This window comes from Pollicipes pollicipes, unplaced genomic scaffold (genome assembly GCF_011947565.3).
Source record: "Pollicipes pollicipes isolate AB1234 unplaced genomic scaffold, Ppol_2.1 Scaffold_3447;HRSCAF=4054_pilon_pilon_pilon, whole genome shotgun sequence".
Lineage (NCBI taxonomy): Eukaryota > Metazoa > Arthropoda > Thecostraca > Pollicipedomorpha > Pollicipedidae > Pollicipes > Pollicipes pollicipes.
In genome coordinates this window covers 9,075,247-9,089,100 of record NW_023596297.1, presented here as the reverse complement: position 1 = coordinate 9,089,100, position 13,854 = coordinate 9,075,247, and the positions used below count along the sequence as shown (strand labels likewise).

General features: G+C 54.9%; 2 protein-coding genes across 2 annotated transcripts in view; both read left to right on the top strand.

Moving 5' to 3' along the window:
* LOC119091254 (spectrin beta chain, non-erythrocytic 1) overlaps nucleotides 1–2,613 on the top strand; it is a 118,494-nt gene extending 115,881 nt beyond the window's left edge. Inside the window, exons 73-76 of the mRNA XM_037213922.1 lie at nucleotides 107–184; nucleotides 708–791; nucleotides 1,449–1,599; nucleotides 2,024–2,613. Coding sequence (XP_037069817.1) covers nucleotides 107–184; nucleotides 708–791; nucleotides 1,449–1,599; nucleotides 2,024–2,135 — 425 coding nt within the window. The 3' untranslated portion in view covers nucleotides 2,136–2,613. The remainder of the gene's footprint in view (nucleotides 1–106; nucleotides 185–707; nucleotides 792–1,448; nucleotides 1,600–2,023) is intronic.
* Nucleotides 2,614–11,225: 8,612 nt separating this feature from the next.
* Nucleotides 11,226–13,854, top strand: part of LOC119092656 (lipase 3) — a 109,979-nt gene continuing 107,350 nt past the window's right edge. Inside the window, exon 1 of the mRNA XM_037215619.1 lies at nucleotides 11,226–11,473. The gene's annotated coding sequence lies outside the window, so the exon portion shown is untranslated. The remainder of the gene's footprint in view (nucleotides 11,474–13,854) is intronic.

The following is a 13,854-nucleotide window of genomic DNA, read 5'->3' as shown; positions in this document are numbered from 1 at the left end:
CTACTGCTGACATTGGGGCCCTGAAAATATCGTGTGTGGGTGTGTGCCTTTCTTACATTGTGCCGGTCCGTGACGGCTGACCCCGCTGTTCGGTCTATGCCACCAGAGGAGGAAATGCACGGGCGCGAGGAGAGGAACGGCATCCGCCGGCACTCCTCCGACTCGCGCCACCCCCACGGGGACGGTACGTACCGCCGCGTGTCCGACCCGCGCTCCCACGTCAGCGGTGCGTCACGCGCTGACCCACGCGGCGGATCGGTCCCCGACCGGGTCCGATTCTGCCCTGCCTCACACGCAGACGGAAGCTGTGACGTCACTGGTGTGCGATGTCACTGGTGTGTGACGTCACTGGGTGCCAGCGCCGATGCCTGCCTGTCGGCGAGTAGTGCTGCGCCGCTTCCGTAGTGTCGCCCTGGCCATTGCTTTAGGCGGTGCCGAAACACTGCCAGCGAAGACTGCCTTCATCGTGGACGCCGCCACGACGGAAACAGTGTAGTTGCGTTGCTTGCTTCATGTTCTCCGAAAGTGTACGGAGGCCCGCCGACTTCGTTTGCTCGTCTGCCGCGCGTCGCCGCGTGACGGGCCGTTCGGCGGCTGCTATCCGGCGCCGCCGTCCGGCGCCGCCGTCCGGCCGGCCGGTCCGCCGTGGCCGGCCTGTCCGCCGTGGCCGCCCAGTGCTGATGGCGCCGTGTTTGTACGCCCGCTAGAGTCTGCGCCTCCGCCGCTGCCCAGCTCGGCGCCGCCGCCGTCGGCCACCCACCGACTGCACGGCCTGTCAGCCGTCGACGGAGGTAGGCTGGCTCGCCGCCGTCCGCCGCGGCTGGGCCCCCTCCGCGCCGGGATGGGTCACACGGATGTCCTGATCCGCTTCACCAGATCCGACCAGCGAGCCGCCCCGGGCTGGTACCCCTCCTCGGGACAGACGTAGACGCCCAGCTGTGGGCAGGTAGGCGCCATGCTCGATGGGCCCGCTGCTGGGAGAGATACAGGACCATTCCTGTCTGGGTGGGTGGTATTTTGTATCTCTCGGACGGGAAGCGGTTATCCCTCTATTTTAATCCCGTAAACGAACCTGGATCAGGATTTCTTCCCAAGGCCGACGAGGATGTGAGCGTGCGTGTTTGTGTTTAACACGGTTTTGCCACCGTGTTGCGCTGGGCGCGGGTGGAGCTTACTGGTCCCTCCCTGGGCGTGCTCTTTGTGCGGTTGCGGACGTTGGTGACCCAGAAGACTTTGCCTCCTTCTCTGTGTGGGAGGCATCTGCTTTCCTTCCGTGCAGTGCAGCCGACATATGCAGGTAATCGTTTCAAATAAGTCCAGCCACCGTCACTGGAGCCCTTGTTAGGCGTGGTCAGCGTCATCCATGTCTCCTGCGCGTGCCTAGCGAGGTCACGTGCCCAGACGGCGAACGAGCTGTGCCGAGCCTGAGCCGGCCCGCTCCTCCGCAGGGGGTGACCCGAGGTCACGTCAGGCGCCGGGCGAGACCACGCTGGCGACGGGTCCAGCGCCGGCGCCGTACGCCGGCCGGACGGCCTCGCTACCCTACGGCCAGCAGCCCTCGCCGTCCGGCAGCAATAGGTCGGCCACCATGGACCAGAGGTGAGCCAGCCCGCCGGAGCCGCGCGGCGCCGGCGCTCGTGGGCTCCGAGTGCCAGCGGATCCATGGCGTGTCGGGTGCTAGTCATGCACGAAAGTCACGGGCCGCAACGCCGCCCGCAAACATGACGTGTTCGTTCTCAGTGTTTGATCTCAGGTTTGGGCGTTGGTGCGTCGCGACGAAACGTCGGTGAGGGTTCCGGCGTTCTTTGTGGGACTGAAAGCTACCGAAGCCGCCGAGAGCTTGTCACCCACGTATGCGCACTCTGCGCCACGGTTCGTCGCGGTAAGCTTGGTGCAGCCGTGTCTGGCGCTGGTCAGCGCTGTCTGTCCTGTTGTCCGAGCCGGCGGTTCCGCCGGCGGTGACGGGATTGTGCTCCGTGCTCACCGTGCTCCGTGCTCATTGACCGTGCTCACCCCGCACCAGGAATGGCAGCGAGAGCGGTAGCGAGCACGAGGATCGGCGCATCGCCAAGCGCGGCTCTGTGTTCGGGTTCCTGCGCAGGAACAAAAAGGACAAGCAGCCGGCCCAAGTGTAGGCAGTCCCGGCGCCAACGCGCATGCGCAAACGGGAGTCGGCAGCGCCGCCCGCACGTGTATTCGAAAGTGCAAATCAGTGCTGGAGGGAGTGATTGTCCTCAACGTTTAGTTACTCAGCTGTGGAGGCAAAGCATGGAGATGAACGTGCTATTTAATGTTACGCTCTAGTTTACGCGCGTTAAGCTATGTTTTATCGTCGTTTCCGGCTTGAATAGAATTGCTTGCATAAGCGCATTATTTTGGGTTTGCACCGCAAGTGCCGATTTCCATTTGATGTTGAATGGATGATCATATGCTGGTGTTGCAGCTGTGGCTGGCGTGTGTCTGCGATGTCCATGAGTACCAAATACCTGAAGATTGCTAGAGGCATCTAGATATTTAATTTCAGTTATTCCGTCTTGCACAGTGCCTTCAACTTTGTACAATTATGCGATTAGTCGATTTTCGTTTCGCCTTCCACAATAAATGACTACAGTTGATTGTGGTTTGAGGCAGTCGCTGCCCGGTCTGATCCGTAACTGAAGACACAGGCGGGCCCAGGGTGCCGACCCGGGCTCCCCACGCCGGGCGTGAAAGTGACCGCGGTACAGGCTGTGGTATTCTTCTCACCTTCTCACCTTCGGTTGACGGAGCGTGGCAGCCAGCGGGCGGCAGGTACCTCCCTCACGCTGTCACGAGAGTCACACGCCGCAGCCCCCACATAACGACGCCCGTCACTGTCAGGGAGCCTTGCACCTCAGTCCCCACGTAACAACGCTCGTCATACTGTTGCGAGAGCCACAAATCACGGTCCCCATGTAGCTAGGTTGGTTATAACGTGGAGGTACGTAGCATTTCTGCACTGATTCCGTATTCAAACAGGTCTATCATACCAAAGACCACCTACATCTCCGAAAAGGCGTGTCTGTTTGCATGTTTGGTCATCTGTTGTCTTTTGCTGTTTGGCCCGTAGCGGGTGAAACAGAGCAGCAAGAGCCTGAGGAGCACGCACATACGAGCGCGAGGAGTGCACGCGCGTGCTGCCGGCCCGATATCCGAACTGATCTACGGGCGCCTTGCGCTGGTGGAAGGCTTGGTTTAAGTCCGTAGGGTTACCATTTGTCGTGTTCGTGGCGATGCACGTTGAGCGGTTATCGGGCCGTCGAAGCGATGCTTAGTTTGTAGTGCGAGCAACAATGAAAAACGGGATCAGCCGGCAGGACGCCGATCTTCATGAATAGCGCATGCGCACATGTAAGATCGCAGATCGAGGACGATTACGGGTGCTATTTGTGTAGATAACTTAGTCAGCAGTACTTGACGCTTCTGGTGATGTCTCAGTACAGATTCTTCGACAAACTGTGAATTGTTGATCCGACTCAGTCAGCAGTGCTTGGCGCTTCTGGAGATGTCACACTAGTGATCCTTCGACAAACTGTGAGTTGTTGATCTGACTCAGTCAGCAGTGCTTGGCCCTTCTGGAGATGTCTCATTACAGATTCTTCGACAAACTGTGAACTGTTGATCTGACTCAGTCAGCTGTGCTTGGCGCTTCTGGGGATGTCACAGTAGTGATTCTTCGACAAACTGTGAATTGTTGATCCGACTCAAACTGTTTAGTATGAAAGCATTGCGGCAGTGGTAATGTAGTCCTACATACAGCACATACTTTGAGACATGGTTTGCTTGAAATGTGCGGGATGCTGGGGATGAAAAAGCACAAAGGCAACCAACTGATAACCGAGCACTGGTCGTCGTTTGAACTTTACATCGATTCATTTGCACGTCATGTTATAAAAGGCCGGGCTCGTTTTGTTAATCACGCATGCCAGCGTTACTATTCCACATTGTATGGCTTTGAAAGCGCTGCAAAGATGCGTTGTGGCCTTTTAGTGGCCTCCGGCGTCATCAGCAAGATCACCTCCTGCTTGGGTCGCGCAGAAACAAGCCATACATTTGGAAGCATCACAAAGTTGGGTGACTATGCGTTGGCTCATGCCACCGATGCGTAGGTGTGCGAGGGAACCTTACAGTAACGTTTACACGCATGTGCTTGTCCGAAAACCCAAACACCGACAATTGTCCGTGTATAATAACGATAAGTAATTAAACTGACAGGCACAGCGCTTTGCACAGGACGTGATACACTGGGCTGTAAAAAAGATTGTTCGACAACAACATCCAAAGTGACATCCAGAGGAAGTAAGCTCGGACGGTGAAAGCGAAGGAGGGAGACACAGAGAAAGCTGCCCCCATGGTTCTCCCGCCCTCACTCCCATCCTCCTTACCGGAAAGTGCAGTAAAAGTGTTAAGAAGGCGTCGCAATATGGTTCAGCCACATCCCAGATCCACAAAATCTGACATAAGCATTGAGCCGTTGAATGAGAAGAAGCAAGGAAACGAACCGCGTTGGCATCCAAAACCGCTCAAAGGATTCGTTCTCACTGGGAGCAGTTTGATCCAACGCTGACAGATCCCAAGCTAATGGGACAGGCCTCGTTCGCAAATGAATGTCACTTACGTCATGTCGCGTTCGTTATGTTCGGTAATGAACATTTTGCGTCGGCCCGCCACCTAGATTCGCCGCATTTGTGCGCCGTCTGTCACATCTCCGCAGTCGTAGCTGTTCATGAAAATGAGCCAATCAGAATGGATCCAACAGGACTGTCACCAGCATGAAAAACACCCATTGGCCATATTTTTGTCCGAATTTTGGCACACATCTACGTCAATCAAATTGTGGCTGACAGGCGGGACATAAAACATCGATAAGACATAAAATAAGATAGAAAACATGCGATGTTATTTTACAGCACGCAAGAAATTGTGCGGACCCGTCTGCCTGTCTGTCTGGTCTGCCCTGTCCTGTCTGACCTGTCTGGCATTTCAAAAGCGGCTCTCGCTCATTTTCGGTTTCCTTTTTTCCTATTTAAGAACGGCTGTCCCACCTTAGACTGCTTGGCCCGGGGCCGGCGGCACCGGGGTGACGGGGGGACGCGTCCCCTTCTGTGGTCGGATAGAGGGGATAGTCCTCCTATCCTACCGACTTTCTTGCAGGACAAATGTATCTTTCACACAGATTTTCACGAAGGGCCCATATTCCCAATTTTTACCGTAGCGAAGTTGCATTACACTGGTAGGATTACATAACTACGAATTTGGTATGATGCTTCTAGGACTCCACAAGACCGCTCGATGATATTCCTCATACTGTCCGAGCACACTCAATGTTTCCCGTGCTTGGAGTTCAAAGTTGGATTATGGGGGGGGGGGGGGGGAATTGGCTCATCATGTGCGTGCAGTTCATAGATGGTCAACTTTCTAAGGGAAAAGTGAAAACTTATATTGAATTGTAGTGCACGTGCTGCGATTTATCATTAATTCCCCAGGTACTACTTCTTTTTCGCACGATCCGTCAATGACCATCACATGATGCCACCACTTTCACCGTCGCTTTCTTGCAGAAGCTTTATAACCCAAATGTGTACAGCCCTGTACTTTTGTGGATGCTTCATTTACATCGCCCGTCCGTCCCGGTGGCCCAGGTGGTTAGAGCGCCCGTCTTCCAATCCATCCACCCATGGCGGGCGGGTGGATCGGAAGGTGGTCAGGTGGCATTGGAGGGCAGGACGAGCCGTGCTGAACGTCACGTCACAGGCTTTCGCTACCAAATTTTGTTGTTGACCTGTAATCGCGCGATCGGATGGTAAATGTCAGGGCTCATACAAGTAATGATTAGCTTAGCTCTCATCCCAGAAATCCATCCAGTCAAAATTTGATTGAATAAATTATTTAATCGTACACCTAGAAAATGCGTGTGTATATTTTCCTTAGGTGTTTCACGAGAAATATTTAGAGATCTTAAATCTTATTCAGGGGTCCCGGCCCGAAGGGCCGGGCACTCAAATGCCAGCCATAGGGCCTGCGCGCTTATCTGGGGCCCACTGAGTCAATAAGAGCCTATATTTCGGTCAGACGCCACCAGTAACGCACAATCGGGTCCGTGGCGGCATGGACCTAAGGGCCAATTTTCCAAGCAGGTACAAAGCCGGAGCCAACGATTTACATTGCTCGGGCCCCACAGCCCCTAAAAGGGGCCCTGCGTTGTCAAGGAGCCCGATTCAACCGGAGGCAGTGTTCGAGGAGGCTCGAAGAGTCTAGAGGGCCCACCGGGTCCGACGATCATGGGCCCGATTGGAGGTCCAATGGCATGCAAGGCTGATCGACGTCTTATTGAAGAGTCCAGATCTGCGAAGATGGACCCTCAAATAACGGCCAGAGGGCCATTTGCGCCGGTTGGGCACTCCCTGAGTCGATATGGGCTTATATGTTAATCAGGTACCTCCGTACCACATATTCAGCTCCGTGTCGGTATGGGCCTGAGAACCCACTTCCCAATCAGCTATAAAGCCGGGGCCAGTAATTTGCACTGGTCAGGGCCTTGCAACAGAGGGCCTTGTGCTCGCAAGGGCCCCGAACCGACCAAGGGAACTGCTTGATGCGGCCCAAAGAGGGGCCCGGGCGGCCCACTGGAACCGGCAATCAAAGGCCCGGTTGGAGGATTTAAGGGCCCGAAGGACTGGCTGTGAGCCACATCAAGAATTGTGGCCCGTAGGGTCGTGACCCGAAATATCAGTCAGAGGTCCTCTTGCACCGTTTTAGGAACCACTGGGACAATGCGGGGACTTAAGTCGGTGAGAGACCACGAACACCCTGTGTCGGTTAGGGGCCACAGAGCCGCCCATGGGGCCGTGATCTCAAATGTCAGTAAGATGATTTCTTGCATCGATACGAACCCTTGAGACAGAGCGTTCCTCTACTTCGGCCAGAGCTCACGAACAACGAACAGTTAGCTCCGTGTTGTTCTAAGTTCTGGAGGTCTATTTTCCAAGCAGGGACAAGGCCATACCGCGATTTACATTGGTCGGGTTCCTGTATCGTTCAGGGCCCACAGTGCCTAACAGGGCATGCTATGTCAACAAGGGGCCTCGAATCGGTTGGAGGAAGATTTGTTCAACAGGGGCAGGGACGCGAGTCCGAATGGCAGAGAGCCTATTGTGTTGGTGGGGCCCTCTGACAATGGGAGGAAACAAGGAATTATGATGAGTGCTCACATTGAGGTAAAATCTCCTGACTGACCTGTGCCAGACCGGGCCTCAGTCCCGAACGGTTGGCCCTCCAGCTCTTTTCCAGCATGGGTCCGTTAAGAAAAACTGGAGTATATGTGGCAATTATTTGGCTATCTGCGGTAAGCAGGGATGTTGTTGCAATTGTGACGGTTTATGTGCCGATCCGGGGCCAACTGCGCGAGTCAGAAGGCCTACCGCGTCAGGGAACGAACCAATGTGCTATGATGTATTCATCTGAGGGCCTCCGGATCGGCCAGGGGATGCCGCTCGGTATCGCCAGAATGACGGCCGAAATCACACCGCGGTGGGACAAAATGGCCCTTCAGCTCTTGGCCAACAGTGTGCCCCATGGTGTTGTGCTTAAGATGCCCCCCCCCCGTTAAGCAATAAGGAGTCTCATCAGTGCTGAATGGAGTGGTTTGACATGAGTTCAAAACGCACAGGGGCATCCCATGTTTCCTTGAGACCGTCCATTCTCGGACTCGAGATCATCTCTCGAGACTCGGCACCGCGCCGAGTGCCGATGGGTTAGCAGTTAACGCACCCACGTTAACCACTGCGCGTCTGGGAAACCACGGGTTCGGGGTTTGATTCCCGATTGTGTCCGCCCTTCTCGCCAGGGTGAGAGGCTTGCGGCGCCATAGGGCCCCAACAGCTGAGTGCGTCATAAAGCCCCAATGACACGCCCGTAATCTCAAGGGGAAAGGGTAGCGATGGCTTGGGTCGCAGTTTTCGTAAAACCGCACGGCGCTGGCCATTGTAAGTAACGCCAGGGGGGCGGGCGCCGAGCGCGCAACAATGACCATCGTAGAATAATGTTTCTGAATGTTTTTTTTTCTAAATTAATTCCTACGGTTCAAAGATTACACCGGGCGAATCTTTTTCAAACTTTGAGGTTGTCCTTTGGACAGATTAGCAATTACGCGAACACGACAAACATAAATTTTGTATTTACTATTTCTGTTCCACAACCAGGTTGCAGCACCACTTCGCGTCACTCTCTTCGTCCACCTGTTGGCCGCAGCCAAGTGTGGGCCGCGGGGCAGGTGCTGTGCGGCCTATGAAGACCGCAACGTCTAGCGTCGAGTTTTTTTATTTTTAAGATATGCGAGCTCGCAAGCTTAAAACTGCGTTACATAATTTGTACCATTTATCAATTATGACTGGATGTTAAAGATATCCAGACGAAAATTGACTGACCATGTTAATTCAAATTGTTGACCCATTTTGACTTCCAAACTATATCCGCCAAAGCCTTGCTATTTCTGTACAACCCAGATAAAAATTCTGACAAAGTTTCTGAGTTCTACCAGTTTAAAAGAGTCAACAGTACCATTGTGAAATGAAAGGAGCCGGCGGTTTAGTTCCATGCAGTCATTTAACGCGTGATTTTGTCAGGTTATTTACCATAGACTTACGGCAGAATTGATCTAGCGGTAGCGTCTGGCCAATATTCCAGTTAAAAAGGCAAAAATGTGTGATATACATGTATATATATATATATATATATATATAATCTAAGAAAAACATGCCCTCAATAACAAATGAGCCACATCCGGCAATTTTGGGGGGGCTCTTTTGCTATCAGGGAGCCCCTTGTCAACCCTGTGCCTCCCTTGCCAAGGCTCTGGCTGCGTCCCTGCTTATCTATACGCATAGTGGTTCTCACAGAAGCACTTAACAACATACCGTTCATGGTGTTATAACTTGTGGCGGAATGGCTTTAAATGAGTAGTGACACGGTGGCGGTGACTATGGCGGCGTCGGCGGCGCTGGCCAGGTCAGCGGCGCCGGGCCTGTGCCGTGCCGCGCGTGCCGGCTGGCTGGTGGAGTCGGCGGCAGTGGTAGTGGCGGTGGCGATGGTGCCGGTGGCGATGGCGATGGCGATGGCATTCTCGGCAGCGTCGCGACATCAGGGTAGTCGGCGGCGGCCAGCTACGATAGCCATGTCGTTGGCCTGACCTGGCCGGGTCGCTTTGAATGGGACGATCGGTGAGCGGGGGTGGGGGGGGGGGGGAGGGGGGCATGACTGAATGGGCGGCCGGTTCTGCTTTATAGACCTAGTTGGTTCAGACGTACGGTCGAGATGTGACGTGGAACACGGAGAAAGGATGCGGTGCGGTACACGGAGAAAGGAGTATTGTTACGGCCGTGTGTGTCCTTGCGGCCGGCTCCGACCAGGTGAGGCCCATGAAATGACTATCGCAGCTGGCTATCGCCGACTGCCCGAATGCCGCGACGCTGCCGCCGCCGCTGCTGCCGCCGCCGTGGTCGCCATCCCACCGGCACGCGCGGCGACATTATTGTGACATTCTTGCGACTTTCCATGAAATGACTATTGCGACATTATTGTGACACAGCTTGTGACATTCTTAGTCCAGGTCGCGCGGAGGCTGCCTATGTGTACCAACCCTACGGGGACGCCCAGGGGCAGCGCCACCAGAGGGGCGAGGAGGGACCACTTCTTTCCATTTGCCAAAGAGGCCCCTGGTGGCTACGTTGCATCTCTCCCTGTCCTCTCTCGCAATGTGAGGCACAACGCGCGGAAACCCATCCACAAAGCCGTTGAACTTAGCCGTCTTCTCATGATCCTGCCCGCCAGTTCAGCCATAGCCGAATGCAAGCTCAGCGTCCGACAGTGTCTGACAGCTTGCCCTGCCTAATGGTAACGTAGAGAAGCTTAAACACAACAGCGTTATGCTACGTACTCGTCCTCGTCTGGATCAGATGGATCCAGTTCATGCCAAAGTCGCTTTTGCGAGAATAAACGGATTAAATCAAAAACGTTTTATTTCGCTTACGTCTGCACAATCTAAATGGTAACCAGGTGCTGTATTCGCAAGACAATCAATATGATCCAGGACCCAGGGATCGAATTTATGAAATAACCAGCCGAAACCAAGAATCAAAAGCATTGTTCCCAGAAAGGGAAAGTAGGAACCAAGAACCAGCATTAGGAGCCAGGCACACACATGCCTGCACGGCACCAGGGCTATGAAAAGAATAGCGTCTGCGACGAGCGCCGCCGCTGTACGGCAACTCCAGCCGCGGGCGCCTGTCCTGCTGCGATCGTGTCAAAAACTGGTCAAAGGGGAATTGTATGGGCATAGATAAAGGTGCATGGTGGTGCTCAGGTGCAAGCATGGTGCTCAAAGCACATCGGCCACCTGATAGTCTTTGGACGTGTTCCGTATGTTCCGGTCGTGAAGGCTCGAGCGCTGTTTTCCTACCAGGAGCGTTTACCGGGTGAGCGAGGACAGACCCAAGGCAGGGGACCCAACGATGCGAGGCAGCGAAACCCCCTAAATCCAAGGCATGTAAACGGAGACCTGGCGTGCTCAACCTGCAGATGTCTTCCGATGTTGGCATTTCCCTCAGTACCTGTCTGGGATCTGTGGAGCCTCGTAGCAGGGTCAGAGCAGCAGGCAAGCTGGCCGTGGGCTGGGAACTCCCCCGTACCCAGCAAAGCGTGAGACAGAGCGGAACCTGGAAGAATAGCACTGATCCGCCAGAACTGGCAGCCGCTCTGTCCACAACAGAGGGTCATCTGATTACCTCCGTGGCTGATTGACAGGTGGGGACGGACCAACCATCTGCGGGAAAACACCGGCACGCATTCCCTCCCCTCCTGGATCCGGCGTGGCGGCCGCCCTGTTATGCAAAGCACGACGCGTCAAAAGAGGACATCTGTCGCCGACCGGAACGATGGCATTCAAGCGGCGCGCGACGTCCAAAGGTCGGCAGAACAAATCACCGGGCCAACCCCTCCACCCCCTCCCCCCCCCCCGCCTCTGCTCCCCGAGCCCCGCATTGACGGTGCCCAGCTGGGACCAGGAGCCCGCGCCTCGTTTGGGAACTAGGCCAGAGAGCCGTGCATGGCCCGCCCGAGGCGAGGCACGAAGAGAGCGGGCGGGCCTCGCAAGCGGCACACACCACGCGACACACAAGCTGTCACCTCCTGGGCGCGCCGAGTGAGCACGAGCCCGGCGTCCGCTCAGCGACCGGTTGGGAGGAGAGCGGACTCCTGCCGGAGGATTGGGTAATCCAGGAAGGACAGAAACCCCACTCCCCGTTGCGCAGGCACTGCAAGGCTAACCGCCGTGCGGGGCTAGCGGAGAGGCGGGCAGGAGTGTGCAACAGCCGCGCAGTGCAGGACTCCGACGTCGGCCCTCTCAGTCATCCGGTCTGGGCGTCTGGCGCAGCGAGCTACTGGCAACGGCTCGTGTAAGGTGAGTGCAGGGATGCTGTCCCCGTCTTGACGGGACCATGAATGGCTGTGTGCTGCGAAACTGGCCCTTTGTCCAAGGGGTGTCGACTTGCTTCTTTTGAGAGGACCCTGCCCCCAATTTGAGTTGTCCCCTGATGTTGGCTTGGACCCCCGAATATTGTTTCCCGAAATATTACAAATGGAAAAGTTGGGGAATGGGGAAAAGCATGGGGAAAAGTGCCAGAGGACGACCGACTTTTTTGGTCTTTTTTGGTCTTTTTTGGTCTTTTTTAGTCTTCGTAGTGCTCAAGCCATGAAGGGTGCAGCGGGATGACTTGACCACGGCAACCTCAAAATTGTTTCATCAAGGTGCTGGGTGACTGAAGACATTGACGGCGAGCCACTTCACATTTTGCGGTTTTTTGTTTTGCATATCAAACATAAACCCAGGTGTTTTCTCCCCACAACCCAAGCATGACAATGACATTACTAATTCACCCGTCTCGCGGTCTCTTTAATGCCAGGCGACATTTGGTTCCCTACCCATTGTTGGCTACGAACCGAATACTGTTTACTTGAAGCTGAAACGCGAAGTGCCTTCTTTCAATGTCTCGTGAGAAAATAAAACCCAACAGCATGTGTTTTTGTTGCCGCATCGTTAGTCGTGATTATGAACACAGTGTAGATACAAGTTGACTAGCAATACGGAAAACCATTCAGGCCAAAATTCAGCCCAAAATTTTCGCACGCCGCTCACGAGCCACGAAAAAATCATAACGTAAATATATCTCGTAAGACCACGGGTTAGACCAGCGACCGCGGCGGCCCGCTGGCGAGAGCTAGGGCACGACTGGCGCTCACGGGGAGGGGGGTGCGAGTGGCAGAGCGCTGGCAGAGTGGATTTGGTGACCGAGGGTGGTCACGTGCGCTTCAGCGAGATGACCCGTCCTATTCGCGGTGAGCCGAGCCTGTCCCGATCCAGCTGTTGGAAGCGGCCATGAGTATCCACTTAAGTCTGTGCATTTCAGCCCTCGCCGGTCCCGATCACACTTTCACGGAAGGCATGTTTGGCTGGGACTGTTCGTCTATTGGTTGATTCGTTGTTTTCTTAAACCGTTCCGAGAGCTCGGGTCGGTCAAACTCTAACTGGACCAAGTCCAGCGCGCGTGTGCGGATTTCCCTTCCGATCATGGTTTCTTGTTCCTGCATGCCGAGTCGCACGCTAGACATCAGCTGGCTTGTAGGCTGACCAATGGGCTCCTCGCATAAATATCACTCTTGGGAGGTGGCGCGTGCCGAGGCGTTTCCAGCGACGCCAGGGATAGCATGTGCAGAGGCGTCCCCAGTGGCACTAGAGATGGCGTGCGCAGAGGCATCCCCAAGCACCAGGGATGGAGCGTGCAAAGGTGTCCCCAGCGACACCAGGGATGGCATGCGCAGAGGCGTCCCCAGCGACACCAGGGATGCCATGCGCAGAGGCGTCCCCAGCGACACCAGGGATGGCATGCGCAGAGGCGTTCCCAGCGACACCAGGGATGCCATGCGCAGAGGCGTCCCCAGCGACACCAGGGATGCCATGCGCATAGGCGTCCCCAGCGACACCAGGGATGCCATGCGCAGAGGCGTCCCCAGCGACACCAGGGATGGCATGCGCAGAGGCGTCCCCAGCGACACCAGGGATGCCATGCGCAGAGGTGTCCCCAGCGACACCAGGGATGGCATGCGCAGAGGCGTTCCCAGTGACACCAGGGATGCCATGCGCAGAGGGCGTCCCCAGCGACACCAGGGGGTGGCACGCGCAGAGGCGTTCCCAGTGATTACCAGGGATGGCATGCAGAGGGCCGTCTCCAGTGACACCAAGGAAGGTTGCCCTAGCAAGAGCACGTAGTGACGGGCCGGAGACACAGACTAACCGCTGCAGTCGGCCTGACCAGAAACACAACGATACCAAAACACTTGACCAATGGCTGTTAACAAGTAACAATGGCTTACTCTTCCCTTGGTTTAGTGAGAATCGGGTTTAGCTATTTTGCTTCCTGCATAAAAGGTGATAATATGTGGGGTCCTGGCCAAGAAATGTGTAGGTCATATGGACACATTATACCATAATGTTATTGACAGCTTCAAGTGCATTTTCAAAATCAATGAAAGGCTTAGATGGGCAAGATATGTCATGTAAAGACACTTTTAACCACTTCGGACTTTGACAATTCTTAGATTAAGAACCAAATCAGTAATTTTGGGACAAGTGCTCACGTGCATAATGGTATCGGTTCAGACAAGATTATGAAATTTGTCAATCTTTGGCGCGTGACACGAAGACATACCGGCGTGGATAATACATACTACAGTAACAAAAAATATTCGCGAAATTTGAAAAGTCGTGTCTGAATCTGGGGAATA